General features: G+C 36.5%; 1 protein-coding gene across 4 annotated transcripts in view; it reads right to left on the minus strand.

Annotated features, from left to right (window-relative positions):
• Positions 1–1,022: 1,022 nt before the first annotated feature.
• Positions 1,023–17,372, minus strand: part of SPATA17 (spermatogenesis associated 17) — an 88,328-nt gene continuing 71,978 nt past the window's right edge. For 2 of the 4 annotated variants that reach the window (XM_074579319.1, XM_074579318.1), the window contains one exon: positions 2,433–2,582. In XM_074579319.1, coding sequence (XP_074435420.1) covers positions 2,502–2,582 — 81 coding nt within the window. In that variant the 3' untranslated portion in view covers positions 2,433–2,501. Of the gene's footprint in view, positions 2,583–17,372 lie in introns of all 4 variants that reach the window. The other 2 variants (XM_074579320.1, XM_074579317.1) reach the window with 2 other exon arrangements.

Raw genomic sequence — 17,372 nt, forward strand, 5'->3', positions numbered from 1 at the left:
GAGTCTGACATGCTGAAGATATCTCAAGTGTGAGTTCTTAAATTATTACTAGTTTTTCCTTTTATTGGGATTTTTCCCTGTCAGCCTCATCCATATGTAAAAAAAATGTATGGGCAGGCTCTCTAGCCCACGCTCGCAAAGGTTCCTGGACTGTGCAGCGTCTGGACAGGAGTTAAAACTAAAAAAAAGATCCATCTAAAGTTTCATAGATTGATATGCTTTTATATTTAAAAACATCTTCAAGCTAATCTTCTGTTAATGCTCTGCATGTGTTTATACGCAGTTTAAGAGAGTAATAGAAATAATAAAAAGCCTCTAAATAATGGAAGAATTGGTAGAGGTCCCACTAGAATCATTATCAAACAGTTTGTATAAAAGTACTGAATAAGTGCTGAATGTATGGAAAGAGAAATTAAAGGATTCTGGGATTATAGTGTGGCCACACAGAATAGTTTGGATGTTATATGACCACAAATGACATAAACTCTATGTGAACTCCAGTTAGAGAAAAGTATTGGATTCCCTATGAAATATAGTTGGCAAAAGAACCCGAAAACCCAAACCTGTCAGGTAATACGGTTGCTATTTTATTAATTTTGTGGATATTTATTTAGCTAATGAAATGAGCAGACTTGGTTTTGTGTAAGAAGGTTTCTGGGAAATAGCTAGCTGTTTAGAAACAAAAAAGTGTGGGGGTTTTTTCTTAAGAGGAGGAAAAGTGTGCATGTAGCAAACAATTAAAGTTATAAGTGTTGGCTTTAACCTCCATACGTGCTCCAGACCCTTAGCTATGAGCACTGCTGCCAGGGCAGTAGTGGTCTGCACGGTGGGCTTTGTCTTGTCCTGGGGTCAGAGATACTGAAAGGAAGAAAGAGAAAGAAAGATTAATCTGATAAAGGCATTGCCATTTCTAATCGGACTGATGGGAAACCGTGGTATGAAGTTAAAAAGGCAACACGGGGTGAATTACTGTGATGAACTACCTTAAAGCTGAAGCAATCAAAGAGATAGCTCTCACATATAAAAATTACTGTGGCATCTTTATTCATCAACAGTTTTGCACAAGTGTCTCATATTCAGTCCCTTCCACGAACAACTAAAGCACTCTGACACATTTGATCAGATTAAATCTTATGTGGGGGACTGAGCCACTGCGGTGCCTGCTGCTTACTTCCCAGAGTGAATTTCTCACTGCCACGCGGAAGAATTCACTTTTCAAAGCCTGAAAATGACGAACTCCAAAAAGTGACACCACCACAGTCGGGTGCCTGCACTTGTAACTTATGCAGTGGAATTGCAAGTGCTTTTACTCCTGTGTACGATAGCAGTAAAATTTTTCGCATATACCGACAGCTGAAAACCTGAGGAAGTGAAATGTATGATTCCTAGTTCAGAAAGCATTCATTCAAACAGACATCTCATGGAAGTTTTCTGCACATTCGTAGGAGACAAAAGAATCACATAACAAAATTCAGTAATAAAAAGCCTACCATTGAGTAACGGATAAACAGATATGTTTGATTCAAATATAGTCAAATGATATGAAAAGCAAACATGGTATCCTACAGAATTCAGGATAAAACTCCTGTAAAAATTCATTCACATGATTTTAAGAATTAGCTTATGATTTGCTCTTAAGAAATGCTGAAGTCTTCCCATGATGCTGAATTCTGTGAGTCTTTTGAAGTTAACGGGCTCTGAAGATAATATTTTGCAGGATTGCATGCTAGTGAACACAGCAAACAAATATCAGTTTTGTGTGATCAAACATGTTCTTCCTTGCTAAGCAGCACATAATTATGTCCCCATGTATCAGTCTGCTTAACGCGGGACTAGGAGTAAATACGCAGCTATTGATAAAGAAAATTAAAGGGGATATAGAAAAACTGATCTAATAATAAGGTCTATATGTTGCTAGAACTTTATTTTTTCAACGCTGATGTTGTTATTACCTACAGAAGAGCTAAAAGGATTTAAAATAGTAAAGTCCATGAAAATAGCCTATCCTGTCCTTCTGGAGAGGTGGATCAGTATCCAAAAAGGATGTATACTAACACTAACAATGGTGAACAATGATGAACCAGATACATGTGGAGTTGTGAGAAAAAACCAACAGATGTAACTTTTAAACATTTTTTTTTAGTGTTAACCTCACAAATCTGTAACAAATACAATGTGATTCCAAGTCTTTTACTTGATTACTCTGGTTTTCTATCCTAAAGGATTCACATTAAATGAAATACAGCACTTTTGAAATAAACTTCCTAAGATATTACTTGGGGTTTTCTGGCAAAACAGCAAAAATATTTTTTTATAAATCTTGGAAGCTGTATAGTTTAAAGATCAAGCAAAATCAAGTAACACTACTTCAGACATAGCATACATCACTTTATAGAAAGAGTACTTTATGGGACATTCAGTCAACATACTGCTGTGCATTTGGTGAAATACATTTATTGATTACGTCTCAGGTGTCTTATATTGTGCGGTTTACAGGACAATTACACTATTTGCCCAGCTCTGGAATAAGTTTTTCCAAACTTTTCGAAGAGAACAATCGATGGTAACACTGTCTGGAAGTCCTAAAGAAATAAGAGAGACAAAAAAAGAGTTAAGTTTGTCTTTCATGGTTTAATCTTTTTTTTAAGGTATTTTAGAGTTCTAAATATTGTCTTCCAGTTACATTCCATTATATGAGTTAGAATGCAATTATGCAAAATAATGTGTACAAAACACAAATTTTTGCATTATATGTACATTACTTTGAAGAAGAGCATGAGAATTGATTGATTTAATTGCAAGCAAATAAGTATTTCAAAGTCTAAGTAATTATAGGCACTGCAAAAATTCCCTGCTCCAAAACCTAGATTTACAGTCTTTTGCAAATCATGGTATACAAAATTATATTCTCCACCCTGGCAACCAGGTAAGTTAAAGACAGCAAGATATCCTTGCAATATTTTAACTTTTCTACCTGGGTTAACATTAAAACATGGATATTAAACCAGCTCCATGAGAAATGGCAAAAAAAAGGAATATATATTCAATAAGTATCGGTGGCAATGAATTGATTAGGAGTTCTGGTAGAAAAAATATGAGCAGGGTGGTTCCTGAACACGTTTTTTCCAGGAAAAGTTCTCGGTTATTACATTCAATTTTTTTTTAAAACGAAAATGCTTACAAATCTAAATTGAATAACAGAAATGCAAGTGAACCTGTGCCTTAGAATACAATGTAAATACAGCCAACAAACAAGAAAGTAAAATAAGCTAAGTATTCTACTCAGTATTTTCATTTAGCTTCTTACTAATAAATGCTCACGGCAAATGATTAGCAAGTATACGGTGTTTAAGATCAAGGTTTTAAACCATTCTTAATAAATCTATTTTCTTTGACCCTGAAGTACTGGGAATAGTATCATCAATACAAAATATTTGTTTTGCATTAAAATTGTTTTCCGTTTCCAAAAGTAACATACCACAGATGAATTATCAGCTTTCCAGGATCTGACAATTCATTTTTAAGAAAGAAGTTGGTCTGAACACTTTCTACTGTTTTCTATTGTCAACATGATGCTCTGTGAAAGGGCATGGAAATGCAACGTCTCCATAGAATGTCTGAGGCCATGAGTGAGTGAAAACTAAATTTTTTACGTTTTCAACACATTTCACAATTTGAAAGATTTGTTTTTCTCTTAAAAGCAGAATGAAAACTATTTCTTTTTTTCTGAAAAATAATGTGAAGGAGAACCATCGTTCCCTGGATGATTTAGACTTAGCTGCTTCACAGACCACAGTTTGGCTGAATCTCCACGGACAGACAGAGCAACTATGACTTCTGGTAAGCTTGATGCAAACACCGACATGGCCAACCTGAGTTTCATACGCACGGCGTATTACCAAGCTCTCACCATATAATTTCTTTCAACTCATACTCAAAGTTATTTGTTATGATTCCTCCACCATTCTGGTGCCTAAGTCTCAAAATAGCAAGGTAGACATATACATTCAAAATGAAATAATCTGTATGTGCTGTGAAAGTGAGTACTGTCGCATTCTGAACTGTTCACAAGATTTAATTTTTAATGTTTCTCTACGCCCTCTACCACCCGATTTCTTACCCAACAGAAACAGCCTATTTGCATATTTTCATATTATACTCTAAGAATGCCACAGTATTTTAATTTTCGTTGTGTGTTTGGCATCGCAAGCACCTTCTTACTGCAGGAAAAGTTGTCCATACAATTATTATAATAAATGTTATTGTAACTCCAGCATAACTGCAAATAATTTCCTTCTAAAGTGAAGCTAGTTATATTTAATTCAGTAAATTCAACCATGTTCACGGGAATGGAAAAAAACACACCGGCTCTAGTTGCTGAGAAATCAAATAGATAATACAGCTATAATTTAGGATTAAGTAGTAATTCAGAGTAGAATACAGTATCCTTTATTTTGAAAACAGGAAGTATATTTTCAATTTACACGCAGGACAGTTAAGTACAGTTTAACAAAAAAGCAGTGAACTTGGGGTGAGATGGAGAAATCAGTAAAAGGTGTACACCCTCCACATCAGGACAAAATCAGGAATGGTAAGTCTGAGCATTGAAGAAGTCTTCATTTGCTGGAGCAGACGGCTTTTGCTATTAGGATGCCTGGCCAAACAAAAACAATTGGCTGCCAAAATTAGCTCCTTGGGACGCTTTAGGAGCCTTTGAAGTGAACAGTTTTTTGAGCTGGAACTAAGCCCAGGTCCAGCTTCAAACTCAAATCAAAATGACAAAGAGGAAATTTTCTGTGCCACACACCCCCTCAGTGTAAGATTACTTTGGGTTGGCAGCTGTACTGTTTATCTTGTTATTTAAAGCTATTTCGCTAGATACTCACAACTGAGCATTTAAACAACTGGCTCCGATTATGATGACAGCAGTTATGCTTGACCACATTTAGGAAACATCACACAGTCTGATGGATAAATGAAAGAAGTTTAGAATGTATACTAGGCAAACGTTGCACTTCATGTATATAAAATATAAATATCTTTTTAGGAAAAGAACCCCATCCATTTCTGGATTTGAAGATACGGATTTTAATCAGGTTTCAACGGTCTGAGAAAGTAAGGCCTGAAAATACCACTTGGCCTTGCAAGATGTACCTCGCAGCACTGAAGAGAGTCTATCCCACTCTATCATTGTAGCAGCATAAAGGGAAAGGCATTGGGAGCCAGGTTCTCTCGTCTATCTAATTTGATGGTGAAATGTAGGTTCAAAGTATGCAGTGAAGAACTGCAATGCACTGCTGGCTGATTCTAGTAGACTGCCAGGATCATCTTGAGTTTAAGCCGATTGCTACGTAGCGTAGAAGATATGAAGTTATGTAGATAATCCTTCTGAAGCCTCCTTTTAAGGCTTCTTCAAAATTATTTTCACCATCCGTCCTTCATTGTTGATAGCTGGAATGAATTAGCTTACACATATGAATTCCCACATATTGGCGAGATTGACCCTACCGTGTTGCAGTCTCAGGATCATAGGAGCATGGAGCTGAGCTTTATGGAATGTTTCCACAATGAATTCTTAAATCATGCCATATAATTCTCAGCATCAGAGCCCTGTAATTCTCAGGACCGAGACCTATTTTTAAGTTCCCAAAGTTAATATAACACTTCCTTTTTAAACTTGCCAAGCTTTGACTCCTTTCACTCTAGTGTAATTGTAAGTAACTCAAATTCAACTGACAGAGCTTAACAAGACCTATGAACCCTTTCAGTATATGTGACTACTTGACTGTCTTGTGTGCTCATCAGTTCTAAACAATGGAGTCAAAAAAGGTGACATAAAGCCACCAAAGATTTGTCTCAGTCAGCACACTCTGATGTCATAGATTGGACTTGCCAAATGCACACATAGTTTATTGTTGAAATGGTATTATTAAAGCAATTTCTAAAGACATTTTACATCTGAGTATGCGGACGTACCTAAATACTGACCATGTACAAATAACATTGGCAAACCAATGAGGCCTTGTAGACCTACATATCAGTTTGAAGGCCTTTGAAAATGCATTCCCTCATATTCTAGTGATAAATTTATCCTAACAGTGTTTCTTTCCAAACAATTTAGAGAGTACTGTACAATTTCCTGCAATATAAAAATGCATTTTGGAATGAGATAGGTATTACAATTAAGTATCTTCTTGGAAATTTCATGACCATTTATTCTCAGCTCCTGCATACACACTTCGGGTAATTTCCGATAGCAAATCTATCCGGTCCATAATAATTATGAAGCTGTTAAGTATGTGATAAACTTGGAGCAATAAGCTTACAACAAACTTCTGATACCTGATTTACAGCTTTGTATAGTCTTTCTCTGTAATGACAAAAATTTCATTTTGTTGCATAAATAGAGATTGGGTTGCGTAAATGGAGATAAAAGTTGCATTTGGTTGTATGAATGCAGATTTCCTTCCTAGGTTAGGAGAAGTAGCACGTTAAGATGTTTCAAAGATAAATTCTATAACCTCTCTAACGAAAAGTATTCCACCTATAGTGGCGATTCAGAGCACCGAGTCCTCTTCTCAGCCAATCTAACAATACTGGAGCCGCTGTACAATTGCAGGATGTCAACCATGACACCACGTGCTATGCAAAAGGTAAACCAATCCATGAAAGGTTTGAATCTCAGAAAAACTTTTTTTCTAGTGCTGGAATTATATCTGTAGGTAACTTCTGCTAAGAATCAATGGCAGAAGGAATGACTGAAAAATGGGCACAGCTGCTAGAATCCTAATTCTATCTTCATGCTACCGAATAGGAAAAGCAGGGAACAAACTTCTCTTTAGCTTGAAAACAACATCCACCGGTACACATCAAGACTTTAGAGGATGCAATGGGAAATTCTGCATAAATGTCCATGTAATAGTTATGTGCTTAGTGCAAGGTAAGCCCACCGAGCAATCTTGCTTTCCCACAAGGCTGGGACACAGCTCATGTGCACGCCTCATCTGAAAACCAGGCAGTACTGCCAGGTGCCACCGTACAGCCACAGTCCACAACCCCCTCTGTTTAATACTAAGTGGTCACATTTAAGTATTCCCTATGATCTTAATGCTTGTAACAGTAAAATTAGGGTTTTAAATTGAGCTGTCATAGTAAGACTCCCGGCCTATTAATAGCTATGGAGGCCTCTAACAAGGAAGCAAAGCAGAAATGGCAAGCCGTTATACAAGTAAAATGTTGATCCATCTAACTTTTATTCTTAGCAAATTTATCAATACTGGTTAACAATACTTCCAACTAGTACAGGGCCTTCTGACATGACAAAATGAGTGTAACAACCCATTCTGTCAATACAACACAAATGTCATTTCAAGTGCTCAAAACCCACTAAGCTACCCTAAAAAAGATTGATTTATCTGCTCCAGTGTTTCTTTGGGGCAAACTTTTCTCACAACTGAAACCAATTAGTGGGCCTGGCACTTGTAGTGCAGAATGTAGGTCAGCATCAAGTAATAAAAAAGTATTGACTTTTCTCTGTCTGTAAGCAGCATGAAAGGGGTGCCATGGCCTTGTCGTATATGAAAAGAGCTCCATTAATTTCACTTATTTCAACCAGCGCTGTCAAATACTAATGCTTCTATTGCACTTTTCACACAAAGTACATTGACACCAATCCTGGCCCCAGTGAAACAAGTTTACAATATTTCAGTCAGTGAAAGGGGCACTATAATTTTTAATTCCCTCTTGTACATTTAGTCTCTTTAAGCAGCACTGCTCAGAAGACCTACTGAGAGATATGAGCTGGGACATTAATAATGGCTACACACTTCTTCCCATGGGCAACAGAACCTATTTCTTGGGCATAGCTTCAACAGCTAATTAGCCATAAAGTTCAGGACACAGTTGTTTGGCGTAACTCTGTTTTTGTGGCTGGTGGGCACAGACTGCCAATTTTGCTTTCCGCTGTGGAGAAATATCCAAAAATGAGGAATAGGTCTTCTGTGACTTAAGGCTATAAAATTGAAAAGCTAATGTGTTAACCAATTGGGTCAACTAGCCCCTTCAAATAAGAGATAATAACAAAAGCCTGGATCATGCCTTAGGGACTGGCTCTCATTGTGCCAGTGCAGAAGGATTGACTTCCAGGGAAAGGCGTGCCTAATCGGAGTTCCCTGCGCTACAGTGGACAAGTGACCACTGCTGTGATGAAAAGGGTAGAATTACACCTTCCACTATTCAGCTTACCAGCGCAATGCAGGGGAGGAGTTTAAGGAGACACCATCTATACCATCCTTCAGCTGCCTGCTACTGCTACCCATTCTAAACCATCTAAATTTTGTTCTTTTGGTTAAGTGCAATGAAAAAAAACTGTGCTTCCATGGAGACTTTATGAGCTTCTCTATACTGTGGATTGACACAGCGATGGTAGCGATGGTCAAACTGACCTAAAATTTTATGATCCTGTTTCCCTCTATTCTATGCCATTTCCCTCCTAAACTGCCTCCTTTTTTTTTTTTTCCTTTTTTTTCTTTTTTGCAAGTTAAGTTTATGGTTCTTCTTGACAAGCTTGAGGGCTGAGTATGATGTCTAACTCATTCCCTAATTACCTCCTGCAAGTACAAACATTGTCAACAACAATAAACCTCTTTGATTTAAAAAGACTGAGCGACTATGGTAGAAGGCAATTTTCTATTTCCTTTAATGACTTCATAAGTGCAAGTCTTACCCTTTGAATCAACTTGCTATTAGATCTTAAAATAAAATTATATTGTACAGCCATTAAAAGGCAACTTTATAACCTTCTGTGTTACACTTACATCAGGCAAGTTTTTTCTACTTGTTAGTTTTAGTCTTTTATTGACATTATGATAATGTGTTGTAAAAAAAATAAGGAAATTATGTTCACAGTAGGAAATCTAACAACACTATTTTAATATCCTATCTTCCAAACAGAAAGAGAAAACATTAATTGCTATTTAATTTATGTAACAAACATTTCATTATTATTACACTTAAACTTTCATGGAGATTTATAACTATCACCGACTCTTACACATTTCATCTTTTGGAATTATAAATGAGGAAACCAAACTCAAGCAGTGCTTTCTAGAAATTATGAAAGATTTCTAATTATGGCTTATGAATCTGAAAAACCACTTATCTGATAATCACATAGGTTTAGATACTTCCTGCGTGATGCGTCCAGTACAAGCAGTACAGCAGCGTGTGCTCCTTTGTGAGAGCCTAACATGGAAATTATAACACTATTCCTCCCTTTCTCTAGTATTCTGAGAAAGAAGTATTCTGCTACTAATCTGTGGTCACTGAAGTTTGCTTTCTTAGCTCAGCAGCTAAGCTGTAGCAATTTGCGCTCTGGAGATAATTGGAGATAACTGGCTAACACAAGTCAAACTCTAAAACTTCTTGTCCTCATCTGCGCAAGGTAGGAGAGAACGTGTTCTAGCCTGGAAAAGAGCCTATTTCTGCTCCTGCATGGTTAGAAGCAGTTTAGGCAAAGGAACAAAAGCATATCCCACTGTACTCTTCTGTAGCTGCACAACTTAAGGTACGATATGACAGAAAATAATGATGCTTTTGAGAATGCAATAGTTTGAGCCATTGTACAAGGAAAGCAAAAGCGCTTCTAAACAGATAGGATATTTTGCAGTAGCTGTGTTCATTAAGGATTACAAATGCATCAACACTTACAGTGCTCTCTTACAAGCAAAGGCAAATTATCTCTTGGCTTTGATGGAAGTTTCGTGCAAGGAAGGACAAAGGAAAAAAGGGGAAGAATTTGGTCCAGTGAATTACTTTTTCTTGTAAGTATTGCCCCTCTAAAATTAACCTGGCATCTGAACCTAGCCTGTCCTTTTTGTCATGTGTAATACAACCAGCAATGAAGATTTGTGGTCCAAATTTGCATTTGTTACATTTACTTAGTACCCTGCAGTTACTGTGGTTGCCCAAGGGGAAGGAAGGGTGGAATTCCCAGCTGTACCCTCTATGTTCATTTACTCCATTTACTGATGATCTGCAAGCCAGACGCTGTCTGGTCCTTCCTCCCAAACATGTACTAGCTTTGCCATGCTTTAAAAAGAAATACAGTCTCCTTTATAAATAATAATTTATTTTATAATAAATGATAATAAGATCATGAATTTATTTATGTGTATAAAACTAATCTACTGAAAAAGAATAAATCACCTTTATGTAGATACTTTTAAGGTACTTTTAGACATATTCAGAGCCAGTATCAATATTAAAAGTACAGTTTGCCACACAGAAAGTTCCAGTGCATGCTGTACCGTATGTTAGTCAACATTACGAAACATCACCCAAATTCTGTTCTGAATGCCTGTATTTGAACCAAAATTGCCAAAGATTATATTCTACTTTTTCAACTTATGTAGCCTTTTTTTACAAGTAAATTGAATTAAGAAACCAATGTGAATTTGTCTGCAAGCTATTTCATACTTGGATACCCTTGAACTTTACTGAATCTGGGCTAAAAAACAAATGTGCAGTTGCAATAGTTGAGTAGGTATTCAGAATCCCAAGAGGTGTTTATTTGCTATTGTCATGCAAGTGTCTACTGCTTGCAGGGTATTTTAACAAAATATTTTTTAGGACATGTTCGTCTTAATTTGTTTGAGATGTATAAATAACATTGTCAAGTATGAAAACACACTGATGAGTAATCCATAACCCTTTTATGAAGTTATTAAATCTGAGGTGGAACTATGCCTAATACTACATTCCTGTGTACAGAAAAATATAGAGAGTCTTAAAAGCATCTGATGAAAAAGTAGAGGAAGTATTTATAGTGCTTGTATTTTTAAACCAACTTGTCCTACCCATCACATACACTCCACTACCAACAGGACTTTTATCAGAAAATAATGCACTTAGGGATAAGTATGTTGACTTATGCCATTCATAAGCTGCCCCTTTCATTGTCTAATCTGTTCAACCACAACATTCTCTATCCAGCTGAAAATCAGCCAGTGCCAAGTGTTAACTGCCAAGACAAACTCAGAACCGTTTTAACCTGCTGGACTAAAGCCAGAAAACGTTTAACCTGCCAAGATCAAGTTGCAGCTATCTCTAACTTGCCAAAATCATGTCACTAGGAGTTAAGGAGGAAAAATTCTGGAGTTGAAATCCTCGAGTGAAAAATATTTTTTATCTTATCGGGTTAAGTTGTATCTGTTTGAAAAAAAAAAAGTTGTAATCATTTAGAGTCAATTTAAAAAAAGTACATTGATTGCACTGTGTTTGGCATATGCAGCAAAACCAGTACTCCAGTTAGATTTCATCTGGTTTGTCATTGTTCTGGATGATGCTTTCAAATCTGACTGCTTTCTGTGGTGAAATGACTAGATATGCAGATCAAAGGAGAACAGTGGATGCTGTCTAGCTGAGCTTTGGCAAGGCTTTCAACACAGTCTCCCAGAGAGTCCTTTTAATCAAGCTGGTAAATTATAGTATCAGGTTCAAAGGGTAGCAATGAATGGTTTGTACTGTAACTGGAAGCCAGGTACAAATGTATTTCCTCAGGTGCTATCTTGGGACCTGTCTTGTTTAGTATCTTCATCAGTGACCCGGAGGTGGAGATGGAATGCGCTCTCGTCAAGATCATAGACAACACCAAACTAATGGGTGCCATCGATTCATTGAGGGCTATCATTCAGAGTGATGTAGACAAGCTAGAGGAATGGCCTGACAGAACCTCGCAAAATTCAGCACAGCCAAATGCACCTGGCACAGACTAACACCAGAAACAAAGCAGGCTGGAGGCTGACAGGCTGGGTAGCAGCTCTGCAGAAGAGGACCTGAGCATCCTGGTGGGCAACTAGCTAAACATGAGTCAGCAATGTGCCCTAGCAGTGATGAAACCTGAAGAGAAAACCAGCTTTCCCATTTTGTAAATATAAGCTACCTTCAGAAGAGATTGAAGTGACCAAACAGGAAAAGACCCTTCTCATTTTGCAGTCATCTTACTTTGGAGACCAGCTAACGCTAGAAAAACTACTCATCTCCTATACTGTGTTCACAAATGTTCTCACTAATCAATGAAAGCAGAACAATAGCTCTTAGGCTAATACCCATTGCTACTTTTTCTGCCTGCATTTATTCATATATGATAACATATCTTCTTTGTGCATCATGGGGTTTTTTTCATTTTTCAATGGCACTTTTTTTCTTGCATAAAACCATCGGTTCTTTGATACAGTTCAGGAATAGCATCAGCAACACTGATTATTCACTCAGGTGCCACAGATTTGTTTTGGCATTGACATGAAGCTAGTTCTGTCAAACTGCTGCTGATTAAGAAACTTCAGGGAGAGGAACAGTTGATATTTATAGCCAAACATTATTTCATATTCCACAGTGTTGAGAAAAGTGAAAAGGATTCCACATATTAGCACAAAATTAAGAAATAGATTGTTGAACACAAGCTAAAATCATGCTGTCTTGGTTCTGATAATAATACATGTTATATATACACTAAATGTAACAACTTGTGCAAACATATTCTACGGTAGTACCTAAGCAAAAGTTTATTTCATTTTTCAGCTAGATAACTTCCAAACTAAATTCTATGCTCCCTTGCCCATGTTGAGGGAAGAATTTTGCCTTAGACTTTCTTTAACATCTATGCCTTTAATGTCTATGCAGAACTTTCAATGTGTAGCTGAGTACTATTATATCTTATAAATGAACAGGAACTAGGAATTTTTACAATGTTTTATATGCTAATTTATTCATTGACAGTGTAGTAGCAATATAAGTTATACTGTAAAGTTTCCCATACTTCTCTGAGGACTTTGGATTTGACCTGAAGTGTGGAAATTCTTTAAATAGCAACACATTTTGGTCTTCCTCCTGCCAAAGGCTTGGGCATCTGCAAAAACTACAAATCATGCCAAACTCTTTGAGTGATATATGGAGGACCACAATCCACTAGGAAATAAGCTAAGACCAACTCATTCATTTCATTTAGGTCCTTCTGTGGGATTTGAACCATCCAGCCCACAAACCGTGTCTCATGAGATTGCAGTATACATCCAGCCCACAGTAATAATGATTCATATACATATATGTGTATATGCTTTATTGCTACCTTTAGCTGGATTAAAAGCAATATATCAAATTTTATATTTCTGCTTCTTTTATTAGCTTTCTAGCACTTGATCAGCTGATAGAGGCGATAATGAAATGTTTTTTTATAAACTGGAGTTTGTAAGTCCTGTCCTGAGAATGTAATATTTCAAAAAATAGCCTAAGCTTTGGGGAAAAAACCAATTACAGAAACAGCATTAAAAATGCCAAGCACTGGGCAGAAGCAATTCTGGATCAGTTTAAAAAAGTGATTGATGAAACTCTAATCTGAGCTGAAGGAACAGTTTCACGACAAGCTGTGACCATTCCACACACTTCATTAGCTGCCATAATTAGCCTGGTGTTTCAATTTGTTAGAACTGGTGGGGACAATTTTACTCAGAATGCAAACATCAAAAAACAGGGTGCCTCAGACTTCAGAAGAGGCTGATGAGAAGCTTTTCTAGTCTCTGTTAACTAAAAGATTAATTACAGCTGATGGGAGGCTGTACTCTGATTGTCACTCTGTCTATGTGCATTACTTTTAGCATTAGAAGAAAGACATGGTTGACACTACACTGCTCAATCAAGCAGCTTCACATTAGTGTACAAAGTCTGTTAATATGCAATGTTTTTATTGTTTCTCTTTTTTTTCCCCCTCTAAGTTTGAGACTTTCATACCTGATAAGTTATACTTTAAACGAGCAGGGTATTCAGTTGCTAAAGATAAGCACTTACCACTCACTCACGCTGTTATTCCTTCATGCAACTACAAGTGAGAGATCCCAACACATCTCAAAGCTACTGGCTGGGAATATTATTATTTCCTGTTATCACAGTCAAAGTGTAAATTCCTACTCAAACAGTCTCATTACCAAAAAGAAAACCAATACAGTTGTGAAACAGATACTGTGTGCATCACAGCCTTTATATCTTGTCCCCTTTAGTTTAGGTGCCAATACCTCCGTACATTAACTCATCAAGGCTTGTAAGGTTATTTAAATAGAAATGAAGTCTGAATGTGAAGTGCAAAGGTTATTCCTAAATAATTCCATAACTCTCATTCTAGAATATTAAAACATGGTAATACACCTACTCATAAATAACTCCTTATGTGGATATGCTTTTCACTTTCCCTACACATTTTATGTTGAGATTAACAAAAACTATAAGAGAAGAAAGAATATAGTTTCTTATCTCTATCATGGTGGAACATCCTTTTAACCTGAGTTTATAAAGGGCACGTTGAAACCAGTCCTTCATTGCATTAAATGAATAAACACTGAAGTGTATTCCAAAGGGAATATCATATTACTATTTAAATGAGTTCAGAGCTGATTCATGAAATAAATTTTAAAGAAAGAAGCAGTAGCTACTTATGTCAAGCCATTAAGACAACGAGCAGTCTGTATTACTTACAGTCTCTCATTCACTCCAATGAAAGTGCACAAAGCTATCTTTTACTGTGATTTTTCCTATTCAGGGAATGTAGGTTACTCTAAAATCCATTTTACTGCACTGAAGTCCTACTGCTCTAAGAATAATCTACTCTTGCTCTCTGGAGAGATCATCAAAACAACAAAACCTTGCAGCCTTTCACTCAGCTGGAGCACACACCTGGCATAATCTCCCAGAACAGTTATATGTATTAATAACACTGCAAATTATACAACTATTCAATCATAATGGGTCATTGTGACCAAATATGTCATTCAGGCAACATTTTAAGATGCAACATTCTGTAGTGCTAAGTGTATCTATTGCAAGAAATCACCAGAATACGTATTTCTGATCTCAGATTTCAATTTGCCAACTCACCAGCAATGTGTATTTAAAGGTGAGATTAAAAAACAGTGTCTATTTTTCTGTGAAAATGGGTGACACCATTTTTCCTAGACCGTTCTTTCTAAATAGCATTTATCTACATACTGATTATATTCATTGTGGGCCAGATCCTTACCTGATGCAAATTAGCCTAGCTCCGTGGATATACCTCAGTTATGCTAGGTGCTGAGGATCAGTTCTCATACCTGGATTTTTTAAATTATATGGACCATGTCATTTTTAGAGGATTGTGAAAAGCTTTATGTTACTTTCACTTCAACTCTATTTAACCAGCACAATCAAGGTCTAGGTAAGTATTATCAAATAATAAGTAGTTTGCTTTTGTAGATACGTTTCATAAAGAATTTTAAGTCACTTCAAAATACAGCCTTTTTAATTCAATATTGTGGCAAATGGAACTGAGTTTAAATACATTATGTTCAGCAGATATATAAACAAATCTACTTAATTCCAAGAATGCTGAACAGGCCATCCAAAACTGTCATCAAAAGGCAAGGCCAAGCACTTCCCAGTTGAGTGTGAGGATTTTCAATTCCACCAAACAAAATAATATTCAAATAGGGAACACCTAAAACCAATATAAACAAAACAAATTAGGTGTAACTTCAAACTCTACCATTTCCAGCTCAACAGATTATTTTTTTGCATTAAAAGCTCTGCCACAAGTTACTGTAATGTACCCTGAGAATGCACTGAAGGAATTGGTGCAATAGGATACTCTATTTCTAAAGTGTTTCTGAATAAACAAGAGGCTTTAAAATGTTTAAGCAATGCATACCTTAGGAATTATTTAGAAAGTTAAGACATACGTATATCTCCCTCAAAGAAATATTGGTTAAAGTTAGCTCTTACTAAAAAGCAAGATTTTCTTTTATACTACAAGCTCCATTATTAAACGAGGAAGGTAGGCAAAGCAAGACATTTATCATCCAACAGACAAATGACACAGGATTGCTAGTTAGACAGTATAATAAGTACCATCTAATTTTCTCTTTCGAATCAATTTATTCTTCAAAGCCTTGGATCATCATCAAGGGACTGCATTTTCCCGTTGAGAAATTAGGGAACTGAAAATCAGGTTTTATAAAATATTCAACTAGTTGCTGACAAACCCTTACAAATAACCACTAGAATGGTTTTGATTAGAACAGTGGTGACAGTATCTTTTCTTATGCAAATAACTGACTGGTTTGACTCTTCTCAGTCACTACTTTGTAGCATTCCCTCAAAATCAGACCCTGTAACTCATCAGTAACCTTCACCAGAAAGTTTTTCCAGCCTTTTTTTTCAGCCTTCCAGTTATCCACAGATTATTTTCTGCATTCAGTTAAAATAGTAGCCAGGGATACATTTTGTATATTTTAATTTGCTTCACAGTGTTTACCTTCCTTCTATACCTAAGAAAATAATTTGAAAGATCACAGATAATTAATAATCATTTGTATTACATATATCAAGAGTAGCATTTTTCAAAGGCAGTGGTGACCTTAAGGATTTTCTCAAAGGAAACAATCAAGAACTTTTCCAATGGGAGTTCTGAAAGTGATCTTCCTGACAAAGTATATTTCTGTACATATGACACAGTCATTCAGTAAAGAATCTGGAAAAATCACTATATCAACAGTCAAAAGTTGAAATTGTCATTTGCTTTCCTGTAAGACTGAATGGGTGCATCTTACAATGAGAGATATTTCATTCTAGTCCTGTGAATGAGAGGTAATGTCTGCTGTTCCCACTGTTGGATATGACACGCTCCTCTCTTTTTTAATATATTTGCTTCTGAACAGTACATTATGACATGTACTAAAAATAAAAGGAAAAAAAAAAAAAATCAGTACCAGTTGCAAAAGTGACTAAGCCATTTTTTGTTACCCAGTTTCAGAGACCGCCTAATATTAAGCTCACCTGTGATATTAAATTGGGCAACACTGCTCTTTCTTGTACTACCTAACCAGGTAGCTGAACACCTGAGCTCCAAGGAGCTCACAGCTCTGAAGAATAATGCTGCTGTGGGAATCGCCCTATGTGCCAACAAGGAATTACTCAAGTTGATTTTCACATGAAGGTACAGCAGCCTTCTGACTCACAGTGATTGTTCTGAGAGCAGAAAATATATGCTACAGGTATAAAATGCATAGGATTGCATGAATGCATAGGATTGCATGAATGCATAGGATGTACTGTTGTAGGACCAAATCCTTGGGTTTAAATTATTTGGTTTGGCACAGGACTCAAGGTAGGAAGCAAAGTGACAGAAAGCAGCTTTATCTTGGAAAGAGATAGTTGATAACTCAAACTAAGGGTCCATTTGGGGCATCTGAATAGATACATCATGTCATGCCAACAGTAATAATCATACAGGACAATAATCATTGGTCGGGAATTGCTGGAGTGCAACACACTTTGGCAACAACCTTTATTAT

The sequence above is a fragment of the Larus michahellis genome, chromosome 3, assembly GCF_964199755.1.
Source record: "Larus michahellis chromosome 3, bLarMic1.1, whole genome shotgun sequence".
In the NCBI taxonomy this organism is placed as follows: Eukaryota; Metazoa; Chordata; class Aves; order Charadriiformes; family Laridae; genus Larus; species Larus michahellis.